Below are 17,732 nucleotides of genomic sequence, written 5' to 3' on the forward strand. Positions count from 1 at the left end.
GGAACTGGATGGATAGAGTGTCCACTTGAAACCTCCCACTGACCAGGAACTGGATGGATAGAGTGTCCACTTGAAACCTCCCACTGACCAGGAACTGGATGGATAGAGTGTCCACTTGAAACCTCCCACTGACCAGGAACTGGATGGATAGAGTGTCCACTTGAAACCTCCCACTGACCAGGAACTGGATGGATAGAGTGTCCACTTGAAACCTCCCACTGACCAGGAACTGGATGGATAGAGTGTCCACTTGAAACCTCCCACTGACCAGGAACTGGATGGATAGAGTGTCCACTTGAAACCTCCCACTGACCAGGAACTGGATGGATAGAGTGTCCACTTGAAACCTCCCACTGACCAGGAACTGGATGGATAGAGTGTCCACTTGAAACCTCCCACTGACCAGGAACTGGATGGATAGAGTGTCCACTTGAAACCTCCCACTGACCAGGAACTGGATGGATAGAGTGTCCACTTGAAACCTCCCACTGACCAGGAACTGGATGGATAGAGTGTCCACTTGAAACCTCCCACTGACCAGGAACTGGATGGATAGAGTGTCCACTTGAAACCTCCCACTGACCAGGAACTGGATGGATAGAGTGTCCACTTGAAACCTCCCACTGACCAGGAACTGGATGGATAGAGTGTCCACTTGAAACCTCCCACTGACCAGGAACTGGATGGATAGAGTGTCCACTTGAAACCTCCCACTGACCAGGAACTGGATGGATAGAGTGTCCACTTGAAACCTCCCACTGACCAGGAACTGGATGGATAGAGTGTCCACTTGAAACCTCCCACTGACCAGGAACTGGATGGATAGAGTGTCCACTTGAAACCTCCCACTGACCAGGAACTGGATGGATAGAGTGTCCACTTGAAACCTCCCACTGACCAGGAACTGGATGGATAGAGTGTCCACTTGAAACCTCCCACTGACCAGGAACTGGATGGATAGAGTGTCCACTTGAAACCTCCCACTGACCAGGAACTGGATGGATAGAGTGTCCACTTGAAACCTCCCACTGACCAGGAACTGGATGGATAGAGTGTCCACTTGAAACCTCCCACTGGCTCAGGATCACACAAGTTGGACTTAAGAATGACTACAGCCGGATAAAACACACACACACACAAAACCATTTAAAACAAACTCATGCTTACCTTTGATGGCCACTAAGCCTCTGGTCCATGATTATAAAATTGATAAATAATGGGGTTGGAGAGATGGCTCAGTAATTAAGAGCATTGGTGGCTTTTTCCAGAGGACCCAGATTTGATTACCAGCACCCTTACAACCCATCTGTAACTTGTTATCAGATCAGGAGCCCTCTTCTGGCCTCCACAAGCACCTGGCATACAAGTGATGGTGGACACAAATGCATGCAAAATACCCATGCACAAAAAAGAAAATAATTTTTTAAGTAAAAGAATCAACAAGACCTTTTCTTGCTGCATTTTGCAAACTAAGTAGTTGATACACACACACACACACACACACATACACACGTACACACACACACACACACACATACACACGTACACACACACATTGCTTCTTTTTGTTTTTGGTAACAGTCTCACTGTGTAGTACACGTTAGCCTCAAGTTCAAGATCCCCGCCCTACCTCACTGCAGTGCTGTGATTGCAGCCATGGGCCTTTATGTCAAGTTGAAGAATTCCTCTTTAAAGGAGTTCTGATAAACCAGACAGCCTCCATCTTAGACTTGAAAGCACACTAGGTTTACCCCCCTTTAAAAAAATGTTACCCAAGTAAATGGAATGATAGAATTTTAGAAAACAGACCCTTCACAAAACTTAATAATCATCTGTTTCCTAAAAAACACTGGAGATTTAGGCTGGACCTAGTGGTAAGCCCAGCTGCAGGGGTGGGCTGAGGAGGAGAATTGCTAACTAAAGGCTTGCCTGGGATTTCCAGCTCAACTTGCTTACCTAGCCTAGCACATGTGAGGCCTTGGGTCCGATTCCAAGAAAGACAGGGAGATAAGGAGGGAGGGAAGATGGACTAATGAGGAATTCAAAACAGAGAAACCAAGCTAGAAACATTTGAATAAGCAGTCCTGAGAAGACAAGCTGACACTATAGCTCCTCACGTGACGCATCGGGAATTGCACGCTATCTTTTCAGTCTAACAAACAGTACATCTATCAACTTAGAGAAAACAGAGGGTGCAGAGGCGTATGTCAGATAGCACCATACAGACTCAAAGAGCCAAATCCCGACTGCAGGGAATTCTACCAAGCCAATTATCCAAGGTCTTCCACTTAAAAAGTGGCATTAAATAGAATGTGGGACTAATTACTAGGTTACAAGAGACTTAACTATACCGAATGCCACGGATGACTCTCAGAGCAGATCTTTACCAGAAAAAGCCAAGAGGCAAAGGGCCCTTTCTTTTTCCTTTAGTACCTGGAGGAAATCTGCACACACAATATCCCATTGTGGAACAGCCCACCACAGTAAAGTTGTCAGATGTCAGCTTCGAGCTGTTTCGCTAACCAAAGGACAGCTGTGCGCTGAATTCAGTGTGGACCTCAGCTGAGGCAGCCTTCTCGCTGGCTTCACAGGGGCAGCCAATGACCAGAGCGTGAGCATGGCAGCACGTGTACCCACGAGCCTCAGCAGGAAGCTCCCTGACCCCTAGGGTTCCTCATCCGCCTTAGGGTCTTCACAGAACCCTCCACCCTCCCTCCCGCTCCCTTCACCAAGGAGCCCTGAGCCTCTGACCGCTTCCTCAACCGCTTCTTAGCTCCCTCCTCATTTTCATGAAGTTGTCTTCTAATAAGTCCGACACGACCGTTTCTCCGAGAGCCCCACCAAAATGCATATTAAAGAAGTCACACTCGTTTTATTGCTATGACAATACTGTGGTTAATTATTTTACTGTTGTTTACTTTTTTCCCTGTTCTCACTACAGGAAAGCCATAAGGAAATGTTTATAGGAAAATAGACTCTGAACCCCCCCCCCCCCCCCCAGGGAAAGCGGGTAGATGGTAACGTAAGATCAGTAAGACTGAGATTTCCTGGACTTGGGCGTGTGGGCTGCCAGGAGGAAGATGTGACCAAATACTGGAGACAGCTAAGATTGTCAAAATGAAGGGACATCTGAGAAGTGCAGCCAGGAGGAGCCTAAGATGCAAAAACAGAACTGTGTAATTTGCAGTCTGGAGTAGGTCCTGGAACACGCATGTGCTCTCTCTCTCTCCTCTCTCTCTCCCCTCTCCCCCACCCCCCCTCTCTCACACACAGTAACAATGAAGAAATAGGAACTAACTCATCAATACTCATTATGAACATTGCGCAATATGAATCGTAAGATGCCATATGGGAAGTGCACAGGGTTTAAGAATTCTCTGTACAGCTTTAATTCTGTAGAGCTACACATGTACTAACGCTTTTCTTTTCTTCCCCAAATCAAGGTGATGGCAGCACGAAGTCTTTAATCCCAGCATTTGTGGGCCAGAGGCAGATGGATCTCTCTGAATTCAGTGGCACCCTGATCTACCTAACGAGTTCCAGGCCAGTCAGTAATTAAACATAGTAATACCCCTCTAAAAACTTTTTTTTAATTTAAAAGCTTATTTAAAAACATGTTTAAGAAACTAATGACCCCAAATTATCTTTACTCACAGGAATGCCAACTGTGTATCTGTCACCAATAAGCCATTAGCTAGAAAGTGCCACTGGAGCCTGGGCAGTGGTGGCACACACCTTAATCCCAACACTTGGGAGGCACAGGCAAGCAGATCTCTGTGAGTTTGAGGCCAGCCTGGTCTACAGAGCGAGTTCCAGGACAGCCAGTGCTGTTACACAGAGAAACCTAGTCTTGGAGAAAAAGAAAGAAAGAAAATACCATTTGATTTTTCTGAAGAAGAAATTTGAAACTTTATAGACTCCTTGAGAACCCCCATAGTGTCTGTGTTGTATGTGCAAAACAAAAACAAAAACTAGCACTCACGAAGCACCTGATTATTTATTCCAATCAAATTTTACAATTTGATAAAAATGCATGCTTGTTACTAAAACACCCTTCAGGAAATAACCGTTAAGAAAGAGAACAACCAAGATTCTGTCGCTTGATTTCTTGGACTTGTGAAGGTACCCGATTTCCAACGATAACACTATACTAAGAGGGCACACAAGCTGGTAAGGCCTGTTTGAGGATTTCCTGATACTGTCTTTATCAATGAAAGCAACAAAGACCAAAATTCACACTATTCTCTTTACACAATAATTCTCTAACACAAAGCCAACAAAAATAAAGAGGAACCTTTGCTTTGATTGAAACAGCAATGCATTTCAGTGACTTGCAGATTTCACCTGCCAGGATTACCTGAAGCCGTGATGTTACCCTCTGAGTTCCTTTCTGATTCAGGTGTTGGGTGGGGCCAAAGACTTGTATTCCCATTAGGTTCCTAAGCAAGATTAATGCCTGACAGATAAGAAACACCGGAGAACACTGAGACCACATGCCAAACACTTTGTAGGGCAGTGATTACAGCCCCGAGGCAGGAGCTTTGTGAAGTCTGCAAATGTATCTCTGACCACAGAGCACACTGGGACACACACGCACGCACGCACGCACGCACGCACGCACGCACGCACGCACAGAGTCGCTGGAGCCACCAGAAGCTAAAGCACACTGATCTTGAAGGGGTTACAAGCAGAGGTAGAGGCCGCCCATGAGCATGGCCGTTTTTAAGCTCTCACTCATTCCATGATGTCCCCTGCCTTCTCAGTAGGCGACCTGAACTCAAGTGGCACTCTCATACTTTGCATTACTGCTGCTATTCTCGGCTCTTGAACATCTGCTCCGGGAACCCTCAGTGTCCCACAGAAGGCGAAGCTACGTAATGCTAGCTAATGAGTGTTCTCTATTAAAAGCGATTTTCTGATTCTTCTGTGGATCCCTTACCTCTGATGGACAGCTTTGCTTACACCTTTCCACTGCTAGAACAGCAAAAGAAACCTGACACCTTCCTATTCATCTTTCTTAACAATTTCCTCCTATAATGTTAAAATGCCCAATGACAGCTTCGACCTTAGGTTAACCACAGGAAATAGTTCAGATTTTAAAGGAAGACAAACATTTCTCTGACTAAAAGCCTGTAACAGAAATATGTGCTGTTTATGGCCCCCAGAATGTCTAAGTAAGAATAGCAACTATTAATTGAGGTAATATAGCAAACAGCAGCTTATTTTAACATGAAAAAAAAAAAGCAGCCACCCAGGGTATCTGATACCCTTACACCAGACACATTAAATAAATAAAAATAAAACTAAAAAAATAAAAAGCAACCATTACAATAACCTTTTTTTCCCCCACTGCTATAAAATAAAGCACTTTCATTTTTACTGACTCATTATTTTTTTTTTCAGGCTAACACAGTGCCTTTCCCTTGTTTAAAGACATTAGTAACTGCAGCGTAGCCTGTTAGCAGGGTACTATTACTAGAACCTAGCATGTATGAGGAACACACATATTATGACTCAGTCATAGAAATTGTCTGTGTGTATTTAGCCCAAGATTTAAAAAAAAAACTTTTGTCAGGCTGGAGAGATGGCTGCTCTTCCAGAGGACCTGGGTTAGATTCCCAGCACCCACCTGGCAGCTCCATTTCCGGAGGATCTGACACCTTTATACCAATGTACATAAAATAAAGTTAAATAAATTATTAAAAAAAGAAAAAAGTTTTGCTTTAGCTTTCTTTATAGCCCAATAGACATAAAAATAAATAAATAAAAGGCTGCAAAGGCCATTATAACTAGTCCCATTTGTTTAACATAAAGGTTTAACATAATATAATTTTTTCTGAGGCCACTAAAAATAAAATGTGAAGCCCAGCGGCGGTGGTGGTGCATGCCTTTAATCTCAGCACTCAGGAGACAGAGGCAGGTGGGTCTCTGTGAGTTCAAGACCAGCCTGGTCTACAAGAGTTAGTTCCAGGACAGCCTCCAAAGCCACAAAGAAACCCTGCCTCGAAGCCACCCCCCCCCCCCTCCCGCCAAAATAAAATAAAAGAGAAGATGCAGAGAAAGCAGAGGGTGAGGGAACGGGAGACGCCCTCAGCAGCTGACTAACGTTCGCATGCATGCTTGCACACACACAGTGAATCTGCAACGAAAAAGCCCAGAGTGCTGATGAGATCTAAGACAAAGGTTTCTGTTTCCATTAAGATCATGAGATCTTTGAATCTGAAGGAGGGGTATATGTGAGAGGGAGGAAAGGGAACGGAGAAATGTTGTGATTATCACAATCTCAAAAACAAAGAGTAGAAGATGGAGATCTTGCACAAACTTTTACACTGGGTGTGCTAATTAGAGGAAAACATTCTTACAGGAGACATTAGGAAAAACCCCCTGACAAGGATGCCCACCCACCTGCTAGAAGTGTGGGGTGTTACTGAGATTAGCAGAGAGTTCACCGGGGAGAGAGACGGCTGGTTAGCTTGTGCAGGTGTTCAAAGAATGACACCTTAGCTAAAAGGTTACGTAAACCATTTGCCAGAAAAGCAAAGACTAGACTTTTACATTCCCAAACTCTATTATCTGTTTCAAGCTATTTGAGATCTGGAATTCTTCAAACATCATCAGATCGGGTTAGTAGCAGTTCCAACTCTGAGTGAAGAAATCATGTAGTTTCTTTTTTTAATTAAAAATTTTCATTTTACATACCAATTCCAGTTCCCTCATCCTCCCCTTCTCCCTCCTCACCCCCCCACATCCACCCCCAGAGGGGGAAAGGCCTTCCTTGGGGACTCAACAAAGTCTGGCATACCAAGCTGAGGCAGGACCAAGCCAGCCCCTCCGAAACTTGTAGTTTTAAAACACAAAAACATTTTTTCACCCACAACTGAACATACACGCACCTTTTCACACTTAGTCAAACAACAACAAAAAACCCTACCATTAACGAACCCTGACCTTAACACTGTATTGTTTCTTCTTAAATAATACAAAGATTTTTGAAGTACCGATATTGTTTCAATACAAGCTGATGAGGGTATCCCATAACTTCTAAATAAATTCCTGGAGGGAGTTCCACTAATGGTATAGAAAAGAAACAATTAGCCATTGTTGAACAGGAGATGAAAATGTACTTTTTATTGAGAGTTCATTGTTTTACATGCAAAGCTTATTACAAACGTGAATCTGTACTGAGCTGACTCTGTCATAATCAAGTCCACACAATGGGAATGTCCAAAGCTGTTCATACAACACTTTTTACTTAATCTAAATAATTTTCACAAATATTTGGATTCAGAACTCCTGATCTTAACCAGACAGTAAATCTTAGCTGTCATATGACTTTTGCTGGTAGCAATGGCCATTTGCTTTTTATATTTAGAGAAAAAGAAAATACATGAGAACAAAATCCCCACACTGTGAAGCAAAAAATTTTAAGGAGTAAGTTGACAAAACAACACAACAGTCAAAACAAAACAAAGCAAACCATACACTCAATTCGGCATGCAGAAGGGAAACCAAAATAAAACGGAGAATCAATCAATGTCCATCAAGTGATTTACCACTTTAATTAACAGTGCCTGGCAGCATATGAACTGAAGGTTAGACAGATGATGGCATACAAAAATACAAATTTGAATATAACCAACCAATTCCATTCAAATATAACCAACATTTTTTGTATGTGCCATACATTCAATCTTTTTTACTTATGGCATTTCTTAATGATCTTTTCTAAATTTGTAATTACATTAACACACGGCAATAATCTTCCCAATGTGTGTCGGTTATTTCCCTTTATTGATTAGAAATGTTTCAGCAAATGAAACAGTCCCTACCAACTAGACCTGCCAGACAAGGGCTGAATAGTGACAAAAGCCTACTCTGGAACCAGCCATTCAGATGGGACAGACTTATGCTAGCTAAGGCTGTACTTCACGCACGTGGTATGCACTTCATGGACTATACTCGGCTAAGTGGAGGAGTCAGCAGATATCCACTTAAATGCCTGCTGGAAACACATATGAAAATTTTAATACAAAACACTTATCTCTCACTATTTGACTCGGGATCAGGGTGAAGATGCAACTCTACCATGTTAGGAAATATAGCTAAGCAAAATAAACATAAATAAAAAATTTAAAAAGGCCTAAGCAGGAGGATCATGAGGCTGGTCTGGGTGACAGAATGAGTCTCAAGCCAGGCTGGGCTGTAAAGGGAGACCGTAAAATTTCAAAATAAAAGACAAATATGGACTCAGGTTTTCTTGAATAATGGTTCACTTTATTATCTTTACATCTAGTGTGAAAGTGCCTCTGTGTGTGTGTGTGTGTGTGTGTGTGTGTGTGTGTGTGTGTGTGTGTGTGTGTATGTATGCTTACAGAGGACAACTCATGGGAGCTGGGTCTTCTGCTACCATGTGGGTTCTGGAGTTTGAAGCCTAGGCTTACCAGGGCTGAGAGGAGGAACTTTTACCAGAGGGGCCATTGCAGGCCCTGGTTCAAGTCTTCAAGCACAGAATGGTAGCATCAACATCTACACATCAAAGGGCATGGAGAGAGGGAGTGTCTTTGGCAGGTGCTGACCAGACCAAGGTCTAAACTATGTCTCTTCTGGGCTACAGCAGGAACTCATGTTTCTGTTCCTCAAGAGGTTCTGAAGGTCAACCCCAAACTTCTGAAGTGAGGGGTTGGAGAGACACTGGTGGCCAATGAAGAGACTTCTAGAAGGTAGTATTCCCCAATTGCCTCATCTTCCCTGTTTTTCCAGCAAAAATACATGAATGGAATTGGTAAGTGGAATAAAAAAAGCCAGCAGGGCACCCAATGTTCAAGTTCTGAATGTTGATGAACAAACAGGCTGTCTACCTGAAATTCTCCCGTCCAGAGTGCCTGCCAGGTTCAGTCCCCAGAACCATTAAAAAGAGAGAAGAAAACCGGGAAGATTCAACTACGAGGTGCCCGTGTGTTAACGGAGGGCGAGGGGTCTTAATACAGAAACACAACACAAGACAACAATAATACTAAGAACATTTAACAGAAGACAACTTTATTTTTATAAATCTTCAAATAAGGTGGATGTAGAATTTTCAAAATTTTCAGTGTTAGGAAGCAGTAGCCCTTGTGGCATGGGACTATTCTCTCATGAAGAAAAACCACATCCCAGTGTTTCTCCGACTCAGGAATCAGCTGAGCTTACTTACACAGGTTAACAAACGTATACACATTTTAAGTGTGGAAAAATATTTTGGTTCTGATTTTTGAAGCACATGGTATTAAAAGCACTGATTTTCTTCTTCAACACTGAAACTGTACACAACTTGAAGCCAGAAGAATACACAACTTTTTAAATATCCCATATTTACTAATAAACCATAGAGCAATAAAAAACAAAAACCACCTGATAGATAGTACCTACATAAGAAACTATACATTACAGGGCCCCACAGGAATAGAGGAGATATTTGTAGACTTTGCAAGCCTGAGCTCTTGGGGCCTACTTATCAGCTCAGGGCAGGGCATTGTGGGTGGGCAGGGAACACTAATTCCTGCTCTTTGTAAATTATTTAAGAAAATCTGCTATGTCATTTTCTTAGAAAGATACCAGTGTGTCAGTTTCCTAGATCACATTGCTTTTTCATGATAAAAACTCACTTAACAAAAAACAAAAACAAAAAAACTATACATTAACTGGTTTTCGGAAGTAATTGAAGTTTCTCAATATTCAAACACAGAATAGTAAATTTTCACTCACTATAACACAGTTCAAGTATTCTCTTAAGATTATATTTAGCCAGCTAGAACATATTAGGTAACTCTGTAAAATAGATTTCCTTTCAAAGATTACTGCTATACAAAATAGTGTGTCTACTGCTACTCAAAGTCATTAGAGCAAGTGGGAAGAGCAGGTGACCACAGGTGACAGGTCTTTCTGAGTGAGTACTAACACACAGAAGGCCGCACACATTAGTAATAAGGCATCTGTAGGCAATTCCCCCTAGTATTGAATTCATGTAAACAAAGACTATGCATGTTCCTTTAGGGAGAAAAGGTACGGACATAGATAAAACATGCAAATGGCTGTTACTTTGAACCATGTATGACTGGAATATTACACAAAACCAAGAGACATTACCTATATCATTTTGATAACTAAAAGTGTTACTATAATTTGTGAAATACAAGGTTGATACTTTTGAAAACTAACAAGGAAAAAGAGTTAACTTTGAAAACCAATATCCATCTGGTGTCTGGAAATAAATATACAGTTATCTCATCGTATTCCATCACAGGAACATCATCTTTGCCTTAGCCATGACATTCAATCAGTAGTTTAAAAGTAGAGTTCTCCACACCGAGCCTCGAGTCTTCTACCTCGTCAGCTGTCCAACAACTTTCAAAAGAGTTTTATTTTCCTGCTTTAGTTGCTCGTTTTCATCTTCTATGTCGTCTAGGTCCTGGGGAGTGGGAGAAAACAACACTTTAAAAATCCTGGAAAATATTCTAAAGGAGAGTTGAAATAAAAATAAAACACAAAGACAACCCATTTACTCAATTAATGTTGAAGTATTAAGTTAAAAAATTACACTAAATATGCCCTCAACATTACTTGAATGGGCCTATTCTTCGGGAACAGTCAGGTTTTCAAAAATAGCCAGAAGCCAAGGATTTAAAATGGTGAATCTAGACACACTGAGGGGGAGAAATGTGTTCCCTGTGTTAGAATTCTAGCCACGGATACACAGCCATACGCTCAGTACTAAAACCATAGTAAGTTTTAGATATGAGAAATATCACTTGAAGTAAGCACAGACATGTAAAGTCTTACCTTTGCAGTCTATAATATTAAAACTCACAAAGCCCAACTGCATGACAAGTGCCACACACAGCTGCGGCACTGTCGCGACCTTACACTTTGCTATCGGACTACCAGGCAGATGGCCAAAACGTTAGCATAGTTGCAATTTGCACTTACTCAAAGACTGAATAATGCTAAGAAACAAGTCTGTTCAAACTACTATAAAAATAAGGTTTCAAAAATCACAACTGAGATCCGCCTACATTTAAAATTAAATGAATCATTACCAAACAGTATACTTGGAAAAGGTTCCTAAAATTAAAACTATGAAACACATTCATGAATCATGACTAAATTATAAACTTAGTTAGAGAAGAGATTTTTCTGATTATTTTTAGTGTTCTTGGTGTCTGAGACAGCACAAACACACCATGGGCATCACAAATATTTGCCAAGCCTCTTAAACTGGATTCCAGCACAAATAAAGACATGCTTAGAGCAGGATCAAGATAAAAGACTACATAAGACCCAAGTCAAACACTGGCTTAGCCGCCGCCGCCATGCAACCTTGAGCAAGTTAACTGGGATGCCCTGTGCTCCCGTGCAACCCCGCCTTCGAGCTGATCAGAAGAGACTGGCACTGAAGCCCCCTCCAGGTGTGGCATATGGGATCAAACCCACGGCATTGCCCAGCTGAGGCAAGCACTTTACCATGTAACTATTTTGTGTAGGAGTTGAGACTGGATTAGAGGGCTGGGCCTTTTCTCTCTGAAGCAAACTCTTCTTTCTCCCACCCTCTAAAGCCCTCTTAGAAATCACACCAATGGGATGTCTTCTCACCACAGTCACCTTCGTGGATGCTCTGGCTAGAGCAGGAAAGGAAATTCTAGGGCTGAGCACAAAAAGGGAGGGTTCCAAAACTGAACACTGCACAGCCTGCGGCCTCAACCCAGAGCTGGGAAAATTCCTAAGCATCACCTGAAGAGGTGGTGAGGATACAGATACGGGATGAAACGGTAGGTAGATCTTACCAGTAATGCTATATTATTAACCAATGAGCCAACCATACAAGGCAATGGGCAGGTTCTTCAACTCTTACATAGTTTCATCCAATTACTCAAACAAAACAAAACTAAACAAAACAAAACAAAACAAAAAACAAAAAACCCCAAAACAAACAAAAAGAAACCCAAACCCTGGCATTAGGCCTGTCAGTAGTGGGGCATGCCTTTAGTTCCAACACAGAGACCAGCCTGTGTCTACAGAGTTCCAGGACAGTTAGGGTTACACAGAGAAATCCTGTCGGGAACAACCATAAATAAACAAACAAATAAGTAAGTAAAGATAAAAAACCCAAAACAAAAATACTTACTCTATTTAACAAATCAATCTCCTCCTTGAGTTTTCCGATCATTTCTTCTTTATCCTGCATCAGCCTCAGCAGCCTAAGGTTTTCTTGCCTTTCTCTTACTACTTCCTGGTGAATAAAATCACAAAGCATTAACCAGAAACAGCTTGTTCACAGTGTTTTAAAATGGCTAGCACCCATCAACAACAGCGCAAGACTGTGAACACTGGCCCCTTTCAGCCACAGGGGACAGGACACTGAAGACACAACTGTGACAATGCCACCGCCCTTTGTCAGGAAAGAAGAGCCTCTGCACATTTTTTAAAAGAACAGTACTGAAGACATTTGTGAATTAAAGAGGGAACGGTGTGTTTGCGGTTGCTGTTTTCCCTTAAAGGAGATTCCATTTATGGGGGCGTGGTGGACCGTACTTATGGTTACAGTTGGGAGTCTGAGGCAGGGGGACAACTGGAGCTTAGGAGTTCAGAGCTACCCTGAGCACCACTAGCAATGGTGGGAGAGGAGGTAGAGGCATTCTTTTTAGTGGTGTAGAGAGATGCCCGTGAGCCTGTAAACAACCCCAGAGAAACTCACTGGACACACACACACACACACACACGCACGCACGCACGCACGCACGCACACACGCGGAAGTGGGGGCTGCTTGGGAAGAGGACTGACGGGAGTGGTGGGGGAGACGGAGACGAGGACGCACGTCACCAACATACGTTATGTGCATTGTTGTAGCTGCTGGTTTCACTCTTTTGGCTCTTCTTGCTCTTTTCTCTTTTGGCTTTTTTGTTCTTCAGGGTCTTTTGAGGTCCCTGTCACCCAGCTCCCAAATAAATCACACACATACACAGAGGCTTATTATTTCTAATAACTGCCAGGCCTTTGCTTGGCTTGTTTCTAGCCAGCTTTTTTTTTTTTTAACTTAAATTATCCCAAGTACCTTTGGCCTCTGGGCTTTTCCCTTTCCCTACTTCAGTATGTTTTACTTTCTCTCTTACTCCGCGGCTGGCTGGGTGGCCGGCCCCTGAAGTCCTCTATCTTGCTCCTCCTCTTCCAGATCTCTCCTATTCTCCTCTCTGCCTGCCAGCCCCACCTATCCTTGCTCCCGTCTTGCGACTGGCCGATCTGCTCTTTATTAGACCATCAGGTGTTTCAGACAAAGAACCACAGCTTCACAGAGCCAAACAAAGTCACACATCTTTACATCACTAAACTAATGTTCCAGAGCATAAACAAATGTAACACACCTTAAAATAATATTCTACAACAAGCACCACTGTGGACTTTAGATCAATGTCCGTGGGACACACCTGAGATTCTGGGGTTCATAGCTTTAGGGCAACGTTCATCTGAATTGCTGCGAAGGCATCTGCAAGTTTATCTTATTCCCACATAAAATGGCTCAAGCACCAAATAGGGACCTAACTCAGAACCACTGAACGGTCTAAAGTAACAACCGGTTCAGGTGATACAGCATATAGGCATACGGACCGCCAGGGCAGACACCCAAGCCCCTAGAAACACTGCTATTGCACAAGTCAGAGTCGACAGAACAGCAATGGCTACTGGACTAAGGAGTTCAAGAAGTTGCCCCATTTCTGAAGTTCTGCTATCACAGAAAAGCACTAAAAACACTGGGAAATACCTAGCCACCGGGGCCTAGAGGCAAAGGAATAGGATGGAGTCAAAGTTGCTCCTGGAGTAGAACCAGGTGTGTCCTGCTGGTGCCCCTCTCCCCCTCTGGGTATAATGGCATGAAACTGGGAGGGGGATGCTAAGTTAATTTTATTTTGAATAATTTACAATTCATACCTTCTCGAGATCTTCAATTCTCTTTTCCAATGTGCTATTTGCATCTCTGCTGTGTCTGTTGAAGCCACTTCTGTCTGTCCGGGGGTATCTGCTTGAGACATCATCCTCTGAGGCAGTGGTTGTGCTGCGGAAATAAAAGTGAGTATTTCATAAACACCACTAGCACTCTGAAGGAAAAATGCCATGGCCATTTTCCTCTTCAGCCTGAGCAATTAGCACTCCCTGAGGACACACAGTCAGCACTTATTTACAGCAGCAGGATTTAATCCTCGTTCTAACACAATAGGTGAAAAAGTAGAAAAGCACATTAATTCTTTCAGCAAAAACCCAAGTGGCTGTGAGTGTCAGGAGCTATTCTAGGCGGCCCTGTCAACAAGGAATGCTACCAGGTACAGTACAGTGGTAATATGACCACAACACTTAGGCCAATGCTGGACATGCTAGGGACTGGAACAGAATGATCTCCTAGACCACCTGTGGTGAAAATTCACTTCTCTTTATATTTTATTTTTTGGCTTTTTTTTTTTTTTTTTTAGTTTTTCGAGACAGGGTTTCTCTGTGGCTTTGGAGGCTGTCCTGGAACTCACTTTGTAGACCAGGCTGGCCTCGAACTCACAGAGATCCGCCTGCCTCTGCCTCCTGAGTGCTGGGACTAAAGGCGTGCGACACCAACGCCCGGCTTTTTGCCTTTTTTTGATACAGGACTTTGTGTAGTCCTGGCTGTCTCAAACTCACAGAGATTCACCTGCTTTGGTCTCCTGAGTGCTGAGGTTAAAGGCATATACTACCAAAGCCTGGCTTATTTTTTCTTTTTGAAAATGATTTTTATTTTCAAAGTTAGGTGTCTCGTTGAATTCCAAAACATAAACACAAAATATAATTAGAACAGAAAAAAACCTGCATAAAGTTTGCAACTACTTATATACTGGTAACTCGCTCTTCATGCTGCAAACTTAACCAGTGCTTCCTCAAATTAAACGCTAATTTACAGCTGATCAATAGCACTGTCGATAGTTAAAAGTATCCCACGCAACAAGCTGTCCTCTGCTCTCTGTATTGTCTCCCACTACATAAAAATTACTCCCAAACTTAAGGAAACACACATTCATTGCCTCAAATCTTGTGTTGTTTGGGAATTCAGAAGCCAGCTTAGGCGGTAATTAAGACTGAGGGTCCCCTGTGAGCCTTTTGTCAAGATGTTGGTCGGTGCTACAGTCATCCGCAGGCTTTACTGAGCTGCAGACTTGGCCGCCAAGCATACACTCAGGCATCAGTGGGCAAAAGGATTCAGTGCCTCTCTGGCTGTAGGCCCGAGGCCTCAATTCCTCCCTATGCGGGGCCTTCTAGAGGCCTAATTAACACATGGCAACAGGCTTCTAGAGAGAAGACACAGGGACCAGGCCGGAAGCTGCAGAGTCTGCCACACCCCAGTCTCAAGGTGGCATCCCTCCTCTTACAATACATATGGATCACCTGGTGTGACACTGACAGGGGGTTGCACTGGGTGTAAGTACCAGAGAGAGGGCTCATCAGGGCCCAGCTTAAAGGCTCCTCACTGTATTTGTTGACTCATCTACACTAGACTACATTAGCACATGGTTAAGTCTGTAGCAAAACACTTTGTTTCCATAGCACTTAGAAACTTGTCTCATAGAAGCATGTTGACAAAAGTAATTTTAAAAACTTCACAAAGTTCAGAAAAATCATTTTTTCAAAAACACTAGCTGAGCCAGTATTTAATTCCACTGGCTTTAATTACAGCACTTAGGAGGCAGAGGCAGGCGGATCTCAGCTGAGTTCGGGGCCAGCCTGGTCTACAGAGCAAGTGCCAGGACAGCCTGGGCTACCCTGAGAAACTCTGTGGTGATACTTTATGATCTACTAAAGCTTGCCTAAAGATCAAAAAAGCAAGGTAGCCAGTCACTAGAGAGTTCTTTGGGCTGAGAGAGGACTATAAGGCCGTAAGAGACAGGAACTCGATGCATTCCTAAAGAAGTCTGAGGTCTGCTGGAGAACAGTGCAGTCTGGAGACGCAATCTGAGGACGGGATCTCAGTCTGAGCACCGGTGGAGCGGAGAACTCTAGTGGCTGGCTGCTTTGCTTCTCTGATCTTTAGGCAAACTTTGGTAGATCATAAACAAAACAACCATAAGACTATGGGGGGGGGACCCAAAACAAACACAAAACATTAATTGAAAATCTGCAGCCTACGTTTTGTAAAATTTTTTTTTCAATATTTCACTAGTGGCCACCTGAAGTATTTTATATGCAAAATTATTGTAAAGTCTCAAATTGCCTTCAGAGGACAAATGGATTCCTGGTGTATGAACTGGCCACACATACATCTTTTCATCCCATCTGATCTTAGGGGATCTGACAGGAATTCTCAGATGTGCACTGCCACAGCAACCACCGACTTCGTTGATTATTCTCACTCACCGTGAACCCACGAAGGCAAGCTATAGAAACTTCACCCTATAATTTCTACCTCTTGTTTCTTTCTTTGATCTTATCTGCCACCGAAAAACATCTGACATTCCTTCCTAGCACAAAAGGTTACGATAATTAAAAAGGAGACAAGTGGGGGGTGGGGGTGTGCCAGCAGCCAAGTAAGTCTAAGGCACATATTTATAAAGCTGGCCGCCAAACTACACTCTTATCTTGCAAAAACAGCCAAAGTTCACCCCGAAGTTCAAATACTTCTGCTGAAGTTTTCCCTTTGAAAGCCAATGCATAAGCACTCGGCATACAAGAGTTGATTAGCCTGAATGATAAGATCAACCTCGAACGAACAGTTTTCAGGGATCTCAGATTTAAAGCATTGGTGTTTATTCCCCAGTGCTGTAGGAGTTCGGCTAATGCAGCAAGGCTTTCCCAAAGAGGAAAGAAAGTAGCTCTCCACTCACACTCTGATGCACGCTCCAGCATCTTTTGGGCATGCCTACTTCATCATAATCACAGTGTATTAATACAAAAGCAAAGCAAGGGGGCTGGAGAGATAGCCAGGTGGTTAAAAGCACTGGTGGCTCTTCCAGAGGTCCTGAGTTCAATTCCCAGCAACTACATGGTGACCCAAAACCACCTGTAATGAGATCTGGTGTCCTCTCTGGCCTGCAAATGTACACGCTGGAGGAACAATATACATAACAAAAGCAAAGCAAAACTACAAACAAAATGTAGTATAGTCCTTTAAAACTCATGTATTTTACAGCAAGTTTGGTCTGTCAGCAACGAAGCTGAAAAATAACTTGTTTCTTATTGTGTCAATAACCAACAGGTTATTCGGTCTATGGAAGTTCTTATTTGTCTGAGAGCTGACTGTTGAATGCTGTCTTGTTCCTAACAACATGCAGCTTCCCATGGTACCTTTAACAGTCCATACACTATGCAGATCTGACTAGTCTATACCCTACGCACAGATCAGCCTAGGGTGATGAACGCACACTTATAGAAGCCAGAGGACAGGATTGTCATTCCTTAAGCACTGTCACATTTATTTATTTACTTGAGATAGTCTCTACATTTGCTCAGAGCTCACTAAACAGAGTCGGCTTAGCAATCTCCATGACCTACCTACCCATCTCCGCTTCCGAAGTGCGGGGGATTACAAAGGCACGCTCAGGCTGCCATGGCTGAATTTTTTTTTTAACTTTTTAAGATTTATTTATTATGTATACTGTGTTCTGTCTGCATGTATACCTGCACACCAGAAGAAGGCACCAGATCTCATTATAGATGGTTGTGAGCCACCATGTGGTTGCTGGGAATTGAA

The 17,732-nt window shown here is 43.0% G+C and overlaps 1 protein-coding gene across 1 annotated transcript in view; it reads right to left on the reverse strand.

The window, feature by feature from the left end:
* Positions 1 to 7,101: 7,101 nt before the first annotated feature.
* The window catches only part of Pawr (pro-apoptotic WT1 regulator), a 77,914-nt gene continuing 67,283 nt past the window's right edge, over positions 7,102 to 17,732 (reverse strand). Inside the window, exons 5-7 of the mRNA XM_040754930.1 lie at positions 13,961 to 14,084; positions 12,161 to 12,265; positions 7,102 to 10,447 (exon numbers count right to left, since the gene is read on the reverse strand). Coding sequence (XP_040610864.1) covers positions 10,361 to 10,447; positions 12,161 to 12,265; positions 13,961 to 14,084 — 316 coding nt within the window. The 3' untranslated portion in view covers positions 7,102 to 10,360. The remainder of the gene's footprint in view (positions 10,448 to 12,160; positions 12,266 to 13,960; positions 14,085 to 17,732) is intronic.

Source organism: Mesocricetus auratus, unplaced genomic scaffold (assembly GCF_017639785.1).
Source record: "Mesocricetus auratus isolate SY011 unplaced genomic scaffold, BCM_Maur_2.0 Super-Scaffold_100011, whole genome shotgun sequence".
Lineage (NCBI taxonomy): Eukaryota > Metazoa > Chordata > Mammalia > Rodentia > Cricetidae > Mesocricetus > Mesocricetus auratus.